Source organism: Wyeomyia smithii, chromosome 2 (assembly GCF_029784165.1).
Source record: "Wyeomyia smithii strain HCP4-BCI-WySm-NY-G18 chromosome 2, ASM2978416v1, whole genome shotgun sequence".
In the NCBI taxonomy this organism is placed as follows: Eukaryota; Metazoa; Arthropoda; class Insecta; order Diptera; family Culicidae; genus Wyeomyia; species Wyeomyia smithii.
In genome coordinates, this window is record NC_073695.1 from 175,033,584 (window position 1) to 175,046,653 (window position 13,070).

At 37.1% G+C, this 13,070-nt stretch overlaps 1 protein-coding gene across 8 annotated transcripts in view; it reads left to right on the forward strand.

Annotated features, from left to right (window-relative positions):
- The window catches only part of LOC129719768 (ras GTPase-activating protein raskol), a 266,716-nt gene that overhangs the window by 209,417 nt on the left and 44,229 nt on the right, over positions 1-13,070 (forward strand). Inside the window, exons 1-2 of one of the 8 annotated variants that reach the window (XM_055671166.1) lie at positions 7,879-7,898; positions 10,985-12,005. The exons of 6 other annotated variants lie outside the window; for them this stretch is intronic. In XM_055671166.1, the coding sequence (XP_055527141.1) occupies positions 11,117-12,005 (889 nt within the window). In that variant the 5' untranslated portion in view covers positions 7,879-7,898; positions 10,985-11,116. Of the gene's footprint in view, positions 1-7,867; positions 8,154-10,984; positions 12,006-13,070 lie in introns of those variants that run through there. One more of the 8 variants, XM_055671174.1, reaches the window with a different exon arrangement.

Below are 13,070 nucleotides of genomic sequence, written 5' to 3' on the forward strand. Positions count from 1 at the left end.
CTGCTTTAGGGAACCTATAGGGGAAAGTAGGTAAAGACGGACACTGCGGGTAAGATGGACACTTTTAATATTTCACAAACTAGAATGTATTATGAGTGATGCGAATACCTTCTATATAGTGTGTTAATGCTTTTGAGTTGCATTATCGGTTTTCAGCAAGCAAACTGTCAAATTTGTGAGTAAAACAAAGAATATTTTCTTGAACGCGCAATTTGATGTAATTTTTATTCCACGGAAAATAGTGAAAAACTTGTGAAACTTACGTGTTTTCATTTGTTCACAATAGTAAAGCGATTATTTAGTCTTTCCTCGGTTTTCTAGTGAAATCCCAGCAGATTTTCGATGCTCCGATGAAGAGCTTCGATCGTTTGAAAAATTTACAACCAGGTCGGGCAAGACGGACACACTAAGGTAGGGAAAGATGGACACACGGATTTTCCAAGAATTTTCACATGTAGTATCTGTTGTGTACTACAGATGTTCACAAAGTACACCCGCGAGAGAAACTAGCAGATATTAATCACTTAGCAGTTAGAACAGGCCACATAGGCGGAGAATTTTCGCCTTCATCGAAACCCATCCTCTCAAACTGTTCACGTGATGTATAGATGGACTCTAATAACGTAGAGTAATGCATGGCCATCACTTAACACATAAATCAAAAGAATACTTAACGTACTACATCTTTTTTGTGAGTGTCCACCTTTACCTTCGTAGTGTCCATCTTACCCACCCCAAGTGTCCGTCTTTCCCAACCATGTCAAAAAACAGCAATTTGTAGTCTTATTTTTGAAGACCCAAAACACATAAAACTTGGAGGAAGTTCACTAATACCAAAAATGATTATGAAAACAAATGACCTTAAGTTTCAATTTGTATGACTACTGCGATCTAAATAGCAATGCCTAAGTAATTATTTAGATAAAACCTTAGGGTGTCCGTCTTTACCTACTTTCCCCTACATTAGAGAAATGACAAAGCATAGGTTCCCTACTCTGCTCGTGTGCGTAAATGTACGTTGATGAAAAAAAAACATATGAAGGCAAGAGAGCACGAGTTGATTGCAATGGGTCAGTGTTGTTCCCGCATATTTTTGTGAAGAAATTAACAGGTAGTTAGATGGATGAGTAATCGCAGGTTTTTAGTTTTGCTAAAACCAGCTTTTTTACACCGCGCGTATTTTATTGATTCGGTGTGATAATTATAAACCGACCATGAAGACGATAAATGCATTTCTGAAAAAGAAAAAAAGAGAACAATTTTAAATAATTTTGTTTCCAGATATTGATTATATTTGATTCATGTGAAGAACATAGTGTTACGGTTTGATAAAAAAGTAGTCGTGGAGTGCAGAAGCATTTTATCGCTTTGGAGGGTTAGAGACAAAACATTACTAACATTTAATTAAAAATGAAATCACACGTCGATATAATTTAATTTTTTTCGGGTTCATTTACCTGCAGAAATAAGGGAAACTAACTTGAATGAGATTAAATTGATTATTAAAAAACTACAGTCTAATCCTGTACAACATATGTACTTCGAATGTTCATGATTTATCTCAAGGATGCACAAAGTCATTTTTCTGCGATGACACAAGCATTTCCGTAAAAGGGAAAAGTCTTCATATCATATACAGTCGATTGCAGAAAAGCTAAGATTTTTATTCTGCCTTCTTGCAAAAGTGAAAAATCTCTCCCAATGCTTCTAAAACTCACTTGATAATTCTTCATCATAAACTTTTTTTCTCATGCCGAACAATAATCTCGTTATTAAGATGAATGGGGTTATTTCAAATTGGACTGACAATGTTAAATACTTGGGACTAATTTACGATATAAAACTTGTTTTCAAAGAGCACCTATACAAGCAAAGTGCATCTAATACACGAAATGCATATATTCTCTCATTAACAGGAATTCCCAACTTTGTTAAATGAATAAACTTTTGATTAACAAACAAACCTTTAGACCAGTGATGATTTATGCTAAACCGATCTGGTTCAGTTGTTGCAAGGAAGAAAACGTTCCAAAGGATACAAAACAAATTTTAAATAGCAATTTAAAGCGTCCTTGTTTATTTGGTACACTAGAATTACATAGGCTTTCTGGTGTTGCAACATTAGAAACTATATCAAATAAAATTATTATTAATTTTCGGCAAAATACGGTAAGTTCATATTATTGCCAATAAGTTAGCAATTAAGTAAGTTATAATTTTATTTGCCTTTTTTTGACAAGTAGGTTTGAATCCCTACGAATAATAAGTCCTAATTGCGAAAGCTAACAAAACCTATCTATTAAAATTACAATTCGCATTACGCGCTAGTAGGAGTAGAACTAAAACTAAGAGAGTCAATGCAGTCACTGATGAAAATGTGGCGAAACTGCTTAAAGTAGCTCCTATGCTTAAACGTTATTCTCAAATCTCTCAATTTAGAATTAATCACTATTAGTTGTTATTCCTGTCATGGCTTTTATTGTGTTTTTGGTTATAACTTTTAAATCAGTTCCTGTTATATACTCCCATGGCCTTAAATTATAGCAATTCATGACTAAAATCATTGTCCTAAAAATGTCAGGAAAATCATTATGTTTATTTTGTGTACCTACTCATTTAGTGATGTACAATATCATCGTCAAAATTAATCTGCAGTTCAATTGTTTGAGGATTCTAGTTTCCTGTTGAATGGTGAATGATGAGTGGTGATCAGAGCCGCATTTAGAGGTAAGAAAAATTTGAAATTTTGGAATGACTTAACGCTTCGCTGAAGGGTGAAGAGCAAAGAAGGTCTCTGCCTTCACGTCTGATCCAGGAATCCTGGCCTGGTGGAGATAAAAAAAAATAGAACATTGAAGAAAAAGAATCCTACATTAATGGTAATCTTGTAGCAAAACGGGATAAGAAAAATGGAAATCGACTTTTAGAATTTTGTTTAGCGGTAGGTATCAAAAGTTTTGTCTTCTAGAAAAACTTCCCCATGAAAATTCCAGCTCCATTGTGCAGCAGCTCCCTTGCCAGAACCAGGTATCAAATAGGGTCACCCGAAAAGACCCGGAACGGGACTTGTTTTTTGAAAATGCTCGTTCTCAGCACTGGAACGGCTGATTTGGGAAAACTTAGAATTTCATTCAAGGGGAATAGTTGCTCTAAGTTTTGGTAAAAATGCCACCTCTCTGGACCCCTCCCCGTTTTCGTGAGACGCAAGAATGTCTGTTTTTTCTAATTTTTCAAACAGATTGAGCAAACACTGGGAGTTTTCATACGTATCAATTGCTCCATGTATCAAATCATGTCAGCTAGATGAAATATGGTATGTAAGAGTGAATTTTGGAGTTTCCAAATTATTTCAGTACAAAATCACAAAACTACGTATTTCTCAGTCTTCCACAGTAGATTCAAGTTGGCTCTTCAATTTTCAAGCTCTATATTTCTAGAGTAACGTCTTCTGAATCCAAAGATGCTTAAAGATTTTTTTTAGCATGCACAAGTTTAGAGAAAAACGAGTTTGAATTCACTAATGTACGAGTTCTTATGAAAACTTGATTTTCTCCAAATCTGTGCATGCTAGAAAAAATCTTTCATCATCTTTGGATTCAGAAGACGTTACTCTTAAAATATAGAGCTTGAAAATTGAAGAGCCAAGTTGAAACCTACCGTGGGACACTGAGAAAATTAGGTTTCCATGAAAATACGTACTTTGGTGAATTTAAACTGGTTTTTCTCAAAATGTGCATGCTAAAATAAATATTTCATCGCGTATGGATTCAGGACACCTTACCGCAAAAGTGTAGAGCTTAAAATTTGAAGAACGGTTTTGTTGTTTGAATTTTTATAAAAATACGTAGTTTTGTGGTTTTGTACTGAAATGATTTGGAAACTCCAAAATTCACTCTCACATACCATATTTCATCCACTTGACATGATTTGATACATGGAGCAATTGATACGTATGAAAATTCCCAGTGTTTGCTCAATATGTTTGAAAAAAATAGAAAAAACACAGACATATTTGCGTCTCACAAAAAAGGGGAGGGGTCCAGAGAGGTGGCATCTTAACCAAAACTTAGAGCAACTATTCCCCTTGAATAAAATTCCAAGCTTTCCCAAATCGGCCGTTCCAATGCTGAGAACGAGCATTTTCAAAAAACAAGTTCCGTCCCGGGTCTTTACGGGTTAAGAAATAACACAGCCTTTCACCACCAATAGGAACTGACCGCTCAACAGTTCTGTAGATTCAATCCCAATGTATATAATGTATGATTCGTGACGAGATTTTGGAGCAATTTTCGTTGATTAAAATTTTATATTACAAGCATTTTACGATTTTCATTACAAGCATTTGACGTTTCTTATTTTATCACTCTCTTTCTTTCTCTGTTGCTCCTTGTTTTGGATGAACAATGATGTCTACTGTAAGAATATATTCGGGGACATGGAATTTTTTCTTATACAAGCATTTTTTGCATTCTCTTTAGCCTTTTTCCGCTTCCAAGGTTTTTATTGATTTACTTTACGAAAATACTTTACGAGATATTATTTTTCTATCATACTTTCCTACTTTTTATCTTTTTGGAAAAATTAAGAAAAGTCACAAAATGTTCAACGTAGCTTCTAAATTTAATTGTGAAAAAGCCACTCTTACAGTTCCTTTTTGGTCAAGATATTTCTATTGTAGTCAGAATTTGGTTTAGTTCGTCAGTAGCAGAGAGAGAAAGAAAGCTTGTAAAACTATACTCGTTTATTCTAGTTTCATTGCGATGAATTGCAAATAAACGTTCTTCGTTATTCCGCTATTCAAAGTATAAACAGAATTCTGACGTCATAAGTTGTACGAGCAAATTAATACTAGTGATGCCATATTTGTAATTTTTGTATATGTATTTGCTGCGCTTCTGTACACACGATGGTCGAGGGATTGGTACATGTTGTCGTTTACTGTGTGAGAACAAAAGGGATTGAGAAATTTGCGCAGTCCGCAGCGTGTGCAGTGGCTCCAAATTTACCACGAAATATGTTTGTACTTTAAATCTGATTACTATATCTATTTGATCTATAAAGTAATTTCTTTCTTTAGGAATATGCAAATAGTAATACGAGTTTTTGCAATTCAATAAAAATCAAAACATAGTTTCACATGTCATAATCTAATAAAAAAGGATATGGCGCGTTTTGCAACAAAAACAGTTCACTTTTGTTTTGGCAACAAAAACTCCAGCAACATGCCGTGCCGACTGCTAACGAACTAAACCAACCTGTTGAATGTGTTTGATAAATTGAAGTTTTGTTCATCCCGCATCCTCAATTCATCGTGAGTATTCAAAGTGCATGAGATATTTGCTCTCACTAATAGGGCAACGGGGGTATTTTGGCCCACATGGATTTCTGGCCCACCCGGTAGCATTTTACGCATTTTATCTGATAAATTCAATGAATATTAGAAAGCTAGGCATGCAACATTGAATAACACACCTAAGAATCATACTACACTATAACTTTCGGCGAAAAACTGGCTCTATGTAGTGTTATTTTGGAATTAGTTCATACATATTCAAAGTCATGGCTGAGTCAACACAAAGTCAAGAGGAAGTGGTAATATATAAGTCAACGTCCGGAAGCCATTGTAACAAATATGTATGCTTTTGAAACAATTCGTTGTTGTAGTAACATCAATAAAATGTCATAAAAACAGTTTGTATACTCTAACATGTTGGAAAAAGTTGAAAAAGTGGTTAAACGCATGGCCGAAATATGTTTGCCTCTTTCTGAAGCAAACATATTTTGGCCATGCGAAGTTTTGACATCTGATTACCGTTCGGCCGTTGCACGTGAACAAAGAAGCAGCTTGTGTCAATTTACAGGTAATTACTTCTTAATTTATCACATTTAACGATATGAAATTAGATGAGAATGCTTGTCAAACCGCTATAAGCCAAATCATTTCATTTTTAGATGCCTAAAATTTACAAAAATTCACAGCAGAAGGATGTTCTCCTCAAACCCACTATTTTTGCTCTAAAAATACCGATGATGATCTTAAATATAATTAGTCCGTATTATTTCCATACACGTGTATAGATATAAAGGTGGGCCAAAGTAAAAATTTGGTGGACCAAAATATGTTTTCAGTACTTCGTAGAAATTTTGATATTTCTAGGATATTTTTCAATATATTGCATTGATGAACAGTGTATTTAAAAATAGGCACTTAGCTTTTAAAAATGGTATAATAGAGTAGGTATTTATGTTGAAAAATTGTGTTTGTTTTCAATGAACTGTGCGAACACTTCCCAAAGCTGGCCAAAATACCCCCGGTACCCTACGACGTAACTGAGGTCATTTGATGGTGAACAAACGTATATTTCTTGAGAAAAGCGTAACCAAATATCACTAGCGGCGAAGATGTGTTTCGTGAATGTTTTCTTCGGCCGGATTAAATATCTGGATGTGTTGCAGTTTAATTTTTGTTAAAAAAAAAAACAAATATGTTTAAGTTTTTAATGAAGTGATTCATTCATGCGAACAGAAAAACTTCAACGTTCAAAGTAAGTTAACATACATTGAGCTTAGTGAAATAGAAGCAGTAGAGCTTGGCAAACTGAATCCTGCCCACAATGCATACCACCTGACGAAGCCGTCAGTTACCCTATTTAAAATTATTATAAAACAAAATAAAGCTTGTAGTTTTTGAAAGGAAAATGAGGTTTATGACGATTTGATGAATAATATCTGATTGAATATGGAAAAACAGTTTCTCTTCATCAAGTGCAATGTTTCTTTTTGCATACTTCGAACACCTATAGTGTTATGTCCACGGTCCATGCAAAGTTTTTAGAATTTATATTGGCTGTTGTCTAAGGGGGGGGGGGGGGGGGTGGTGAGGGGTTAAAATCGTTACAAATCTGTCTACGTGGTATGTGGATGGCCCCTAAGCATTAGAAGACCTATCTTTAAAAATAGATGAGGTTTTTCACAATTTTGGCTACACATTAAGGTACTGTTTCAATTTTCAATTCTTATGCATCTCGTGCGAATATCCTCTTATGCTCAGAAAACGAATGCATTCAGATGATAAACCAGCCCACAAGGTTTGAAGTATCCCTGACAAAGACATTAACGTGCCGCTTTTTAATGATCATACGAAGTGATTCGCGGTACCAAATTTCTGGTGATTCGAAATATATAGTCAAACATTGTAAGAACTCTATGGTGCTCCGTAGCACTTCTCAAATAGTAAATATGATGATTAGTGTTTAGTAAGACGAATTTGAATAGAAAATATCTAATAGGACGAATATGCGTAGAAAATCATCAAACAGACTTGGTATTATTCATATTTTTTTTATTAATTTTTTTTTTAAATATACATGAAATACTTTATTTTCATTCATTCTTTTTTTTTTTCATTTAATTTATAGACATAAGACAACTATACGTGGAACGGCAGCGCAACACTGTTTTTTTTTCATAAAAAGTACAACAGGTCATTGAAACAAAATTCCAACAAGATCAATGCACTGTTTCAGGAAAAAATGTTTCCTGCTACAAAATGATTTTTTTTATTGAAGCGTCGAAGTATATTGTTCGAAAAATAGATAAATTAAAAATGACAAACCTCTCTGTAAGACTAAATATTTTATCTTAAATATATTTCAATCGTTGCCCATCATCTTGTCCCTCGTGCTACGGGCATGCACTACAAAACTTGTACAAACTCACACGCAAACATTTTCAAAACAAACCAGAAAACCGGTTCTATCATTTTTGCTCTTCGGACATTTCGTTTGCCGCGAGAGCGGAGAGAAGAATGGAAACGGCACGGCGATCGATCGTTCGTTCGTTAGTGCTTCTTCCATCTCCAACTGCCAGTGGCAGTCGAGCAGGAGAATGCGTTAGAGGTATATTTCGTTGCGTGTTATGTTCCGTATTTGTGTGGCTGCGAGTCACTAGTTCAACTTTGTGTTGGTTTTAGTTAATTTCCCTATGCTACATGTGTAACAGTTGTACAATTATTATCAGTGATTGTTATTATTATTTTGGCTTGCTGCCTACGGCTTTCTACGATGTTGATTCGGAAGTGCTGTTTTAATATTTGAGAAGATTGTTTTTGAATTATTTACAACGGTTCTACGGTTTTAATGGAACAATGCATCGTAAGTGGCGGTTGTTTGGTGTGAATTATTGTAATGAAACAAAACGGTGAAGAAATTCGATTAGTGACAGGCATAGATCTCTATGTTTGGTAGAAAAAGCCATTATTGAAAGAAAAAGTAATGTGCTAATGAAAAGAAGTATTTTAATGCGTTTACACTAGCGATGGAAGGGCGGAAAGTGCGCTAAGAAATCTAGAGAATACGAGCGAAGCAAAGTATCGAAAGAATTCCAAGCAACTTGTGGATCCGGTTTTTCATACCAATCAACTATCAGCTAACAGCATCATCAACAACAACAATAGCAACTTCTGAGACTTTGGTGTTACTTCGCTGCTAAAGTTGGCATTGCGTGCGTTGATCACTCTTGGGTTGATTTTTTTATGGGTTGTACGTCGCATGATGTTGTGCCGACTCCCGATCCCGACATAAGCGATCGTCACTGGTGTGGTATGTTCACAAAAGCGAGATCCAAAGTCAGAACCGTAGAAAACACATCTATCTCTGTCGATAGGTTGGCATTCGGTGTCTTCTGTAGGTACTCTAGATCCCTGGTTGTTTCTTCTCCTTCCGCTTTAAAGAAACTTGACATCACCGGGCCTATGAAGGTTGTGTTATGCTTTGTAGGGTACCAATTTAACCTTCTAGATTACTTGTTTTTTTTTTTCAATTTAATTCTTGAATAAGAGTGTTGAATGCATAATTTGATTGATTGTATAAAGGAGTATGCTGCATGAACAAGTATGCGTAGAAGAGTGTGGTACCGCGTAAGAGCAAAGAACCAAATTTTATGTTAATGCTTTCAAAGTGCAATTATTCAGGGGAGTTGAGATCTTGGCAGCTTTCAATGCACCGAGCTTTTGTACTCGATTTGGAGGACACCCTATAATAATAAGATAGAGTTTGATTGATCATGCGTCTGAGTTTCGAAAAATAGTTTTGCGAAACAATTTCTTCAGTTTCAATTTTATTTTCTTCTTTATGACTTTGCTAGGTAGTGAGTTTGTTTAAGGTTTATCAAAACATCTGCATCTAAATTAAGTAGACACATTTTTCATTCGACGCGACGGCTGCGGTATAAGACGACGGCAACGTTGACGCGTCTGTCCCGACCCAACCCGCACGGCACGATTTGACTGATGGTAATGCAGGCGGCAGATTGGCCGGGTCGTTGCTCATGGCCATAGAGGGTCGAATGTTATTACTATTGTTAAACAAATTTTTTGCAACATGTGTTAGTTTCAATTCTAAGGATCATTTCGACTGAATGTTATCGAATGATTGCAATCTGGCTTATTTGCATCGCCGTGTTGTCGCGGGACCGGCTCCATATATTTGCAGCTGTATATGGTTCTATCAAGACGGGCATACAGAGAAGCTCTGGCGTTCGATGTCTGCTTCCGTTCGTTAAGAGCTCTGTCGGTGTTGGCAACATGGAAGGTAGGACCCGAGGTTGAGGGAATACGCCTCTAATTAAGATTGAGTGTTGGTTCAGTGAGTATGGTTTGAATTTTTCAACGAACGCGTCGGATCTTATCGTTGGAGAACAGAATATTGCAAACGAAATTATGTAAACAGCACCAAACCTGGGGTGGTGCTACTTTGACTATGGTAAAACGTATGCTTCTTGTTAGCAACTTTTGGCCTTACTGTAACCATAAAATATTGAGTTGTATGTGCTCCTTTTTGATAGCTTAGCTGTTAGTCCATAGTCTACAGCCATACAGCCTATAACCTAACTACAGCCTAAATAAACAGATCTGTTATTCGGTTGAACTTTCACCATCCCGGAAAAGTGTTGAAACGATGGGAAACGACAATTAAAAATCCACAGAACGCTGTTTTATATCATAACCTGCTTAATTGGCATCCTCTTCGATGTACAAGAAAATATAACATATGACGACTTGTATGCTTCTCTCCAATCACACGGGATTCCACCCGGTTAGCATCACTGAGTCTGTTTGGTGAATCATCCTTTATTTCTTCGTAAGACTAGCGGACTCGATCGTCATAATCACATTCCCACTGATATGGCGTCACCGCTTCCAGCCACTAAACCATTTGTGCTAATCATCAAAAGATTTACGATCAAACAAATTTTCCCGGTCATTCGCCATTTGAAAACGCCGACGACGGGGCAGAAGTTATACATTCAACACACATTCAAAGTGAGCTGTCAGATATTTTACGTGCCTTATCCGTCTTTTCACAAAAAGACACTGGAGAGGATAAAATCTATGCTGGAAATTAGAATGTTTGTTTATTCTGGGTTCTTTTCTCCACGATTAAATTGTTTCTTTAAAGTGTGTTTTTACATAGCGACGCGATCTTTCCTGAGTGGTGAAAATCGTAAAAAAAACGTGTCTATATTGACAGGGTTTTCTTCGTTTCATTCTTTGTTACGCACGTTTTGCCCTCTGTTTATGTTTCACGTGAATGCATATGCGTCATAGAAACGGTCAATTTAGTGTTGTCTTTCTCTTCTGGTAATTGTTTGCCAAGGGTCCCTATTTGTGGTCTTGTTATTAGATACTGAATTTCAGAACCTTTTTTCGCTTTGAAGTAAGATGAAGGTTGTCTTGACCGTAGAGAACTTCTAATTATTTTACAATATTCGTCCCTTTGTTTTCACTTTTCTCTGTTGTTTGCTGTGGGTTGCATAGTTGTAAAATTGAGAAGATGATTTAAGCGCCTCTGGATAGGTGGCGGCTCTTGTGACACATGCATGTAAAATGAACTAGAGGACAAGTGTCCAATGTTGGTCGCTCGTATTCAGCTTTAAAAACTTTTAATGTTCTGTTCCTCAATTTGTTTTTTTTTTGTGCAAAAAGTAAAGTGAATGTAAAGGCAAATAAATCAACGTGATTTGTGATCTGTTAGTGCTGCCTATGGCAGGAATTCGTTGTACGAAAAAACAAAGTTGTATGTGTTTATTGTTCGGTAAATGCTAACAGTGCCTAATAATGCTGCAAGCAGCTGAAACATCATTCGCCTCAACAGAATCGTCTCGACGGCGATCAACGTTTTATGTACCTCTAAACTCAGATGCCTCTTGTCACGAACCGAAAGCGGATGCTGGTACGACATCGATGCCGACTGCAGATGATTACTCCAAAAGATCTCTGGAGCGAATATACAATCCCGACCTTAGCGCCTGTAGTTTCGATTGGAGCTTAGACGATTCACTGAATTCCTCCAACAACTTGCTAGGAGGTAGCGAGCGGGAGAACAAACTAAAACGATACGGCATTGTTCTAAATGCCAGCGTCAATATCGATGATGATGAGACCACGTGCCATCAAAAACAAAGTAACACCTCCACGCCGATTCGGTTGCTGAAGTCACGCAGCCGCAACAATATTCTCAACCTACCGGAGAAACCTTCATTGGTTCCGTCGCCAGCGAAAGAGAAATCGAAAACTTTACCGCAAAATCTTTCACCCGCCAATACATTCCCGCCGAAAAGTTCCTTTTTGCTAAAGTCAACACCGAAAATTTCGCTCAACTATTCCTCGGATGCGGGCGCCGGAGGAGGTGGTGGAAGTTCCGTTCATTCTGCAGATCAAACCTCATCGCCATATTCGGCACTAAGTCCGAAAAAATCGTTAAGTTTTATCAGGCGGACTCATTCCACTAAACTGTCCCGAAGTAACTCTCTGTTGAAAAGTCTGACATCCAAATGTGTTGATCAGAGCGTAGATAATCTCAATCTACTAAAAGTTGTTGTTAAGGAGTTGGATTACAACCGGCTGGAGAAATTCATACGTTGCGGTGAAAAGGGAGACGAAATGGTTCGCAATATGTTTTTTCGCTGTACGGATGACAAAGACGAAGAAAGCGGCGTTCATTCTGGTAAGTAGTAGTGGTAGTAGTTATTATGCATCAGTCATTCAACCTTGACTTTCATTTGTAAATCACCATACGAACCGAAACCGGTCTCAATAGGTAATAAAACTCCAGCCAACCCAAAGTCCGGGTGTTACCTGGTGTGTTAATCAGCAGCGCCGGTGAAAGGTTTATTGAGCTTTCGCACGCCATTAATCCAACATGCTGCGCCGATATTGGTGACGTCATAGATGCCTCCGGAGGTTTATGACTCCTACGTACCAAAAGGTGTGCCACTGAACCTACAGCTGTTAATCCGAATAGCTGTGGCTTTCATTCCAAAACGGTATAATAATAAAATTTACTGTTGTGCCCAACTTTGCACGTTGTACTACCATCGAACCCGCAGGTCTGATGTATGTTTACATTCGTTCAAGCTGACGTTGACCAGCACAAAACGGTGCGCGCACGTATAGTACCGGCTCTCGGTTGGACTCACTCGGGTGTAAAATTGTTTTCTGTTGCCTAGCTGCAGGTTATACGAATGTAATTGTATCTGCTCGTGTCTCGTCATGCCATGCCAACTTCCTCGGGTTGGAAGACCGCGGACACTGTTGACGTTGGTCGAGGAAAGGAAGGAAGGAAAGAAAGGAAGGAGAGGATTAGGAAGAGGGGATTAGGTTTGTCATGGAAAATTAGTATCGTTTTACGGCAAAGAATGTCGAAATGATAAGCTTTGATAGTAACGAAATGTATTGTTTACTAGTATTTTGTCTCCTGTAAATGTCTTATTATATTATACGTTGGTTTGTACATGTAATACTGTCGACGCAATTACGATTTCAGTGACTCATTGGAAAGTTCATCTCTTGTGCATACTTTCTCTGTCATGCGATGATTATTTGCATCGGAGCGAGATCCGACACTAACGTATACTGTTTTTTTTTTCGTTTGAAAATTCAATTGAATTTTAAATGTTCTACCAGCACAGCACAAATGTTATATGTACTGTGTATAATCGGCAGCTACAGTGTCATGAGAATCTCATGTAATTTCACGCTTGAACATCCCCACGTTAGTTTTTTTTTTCTT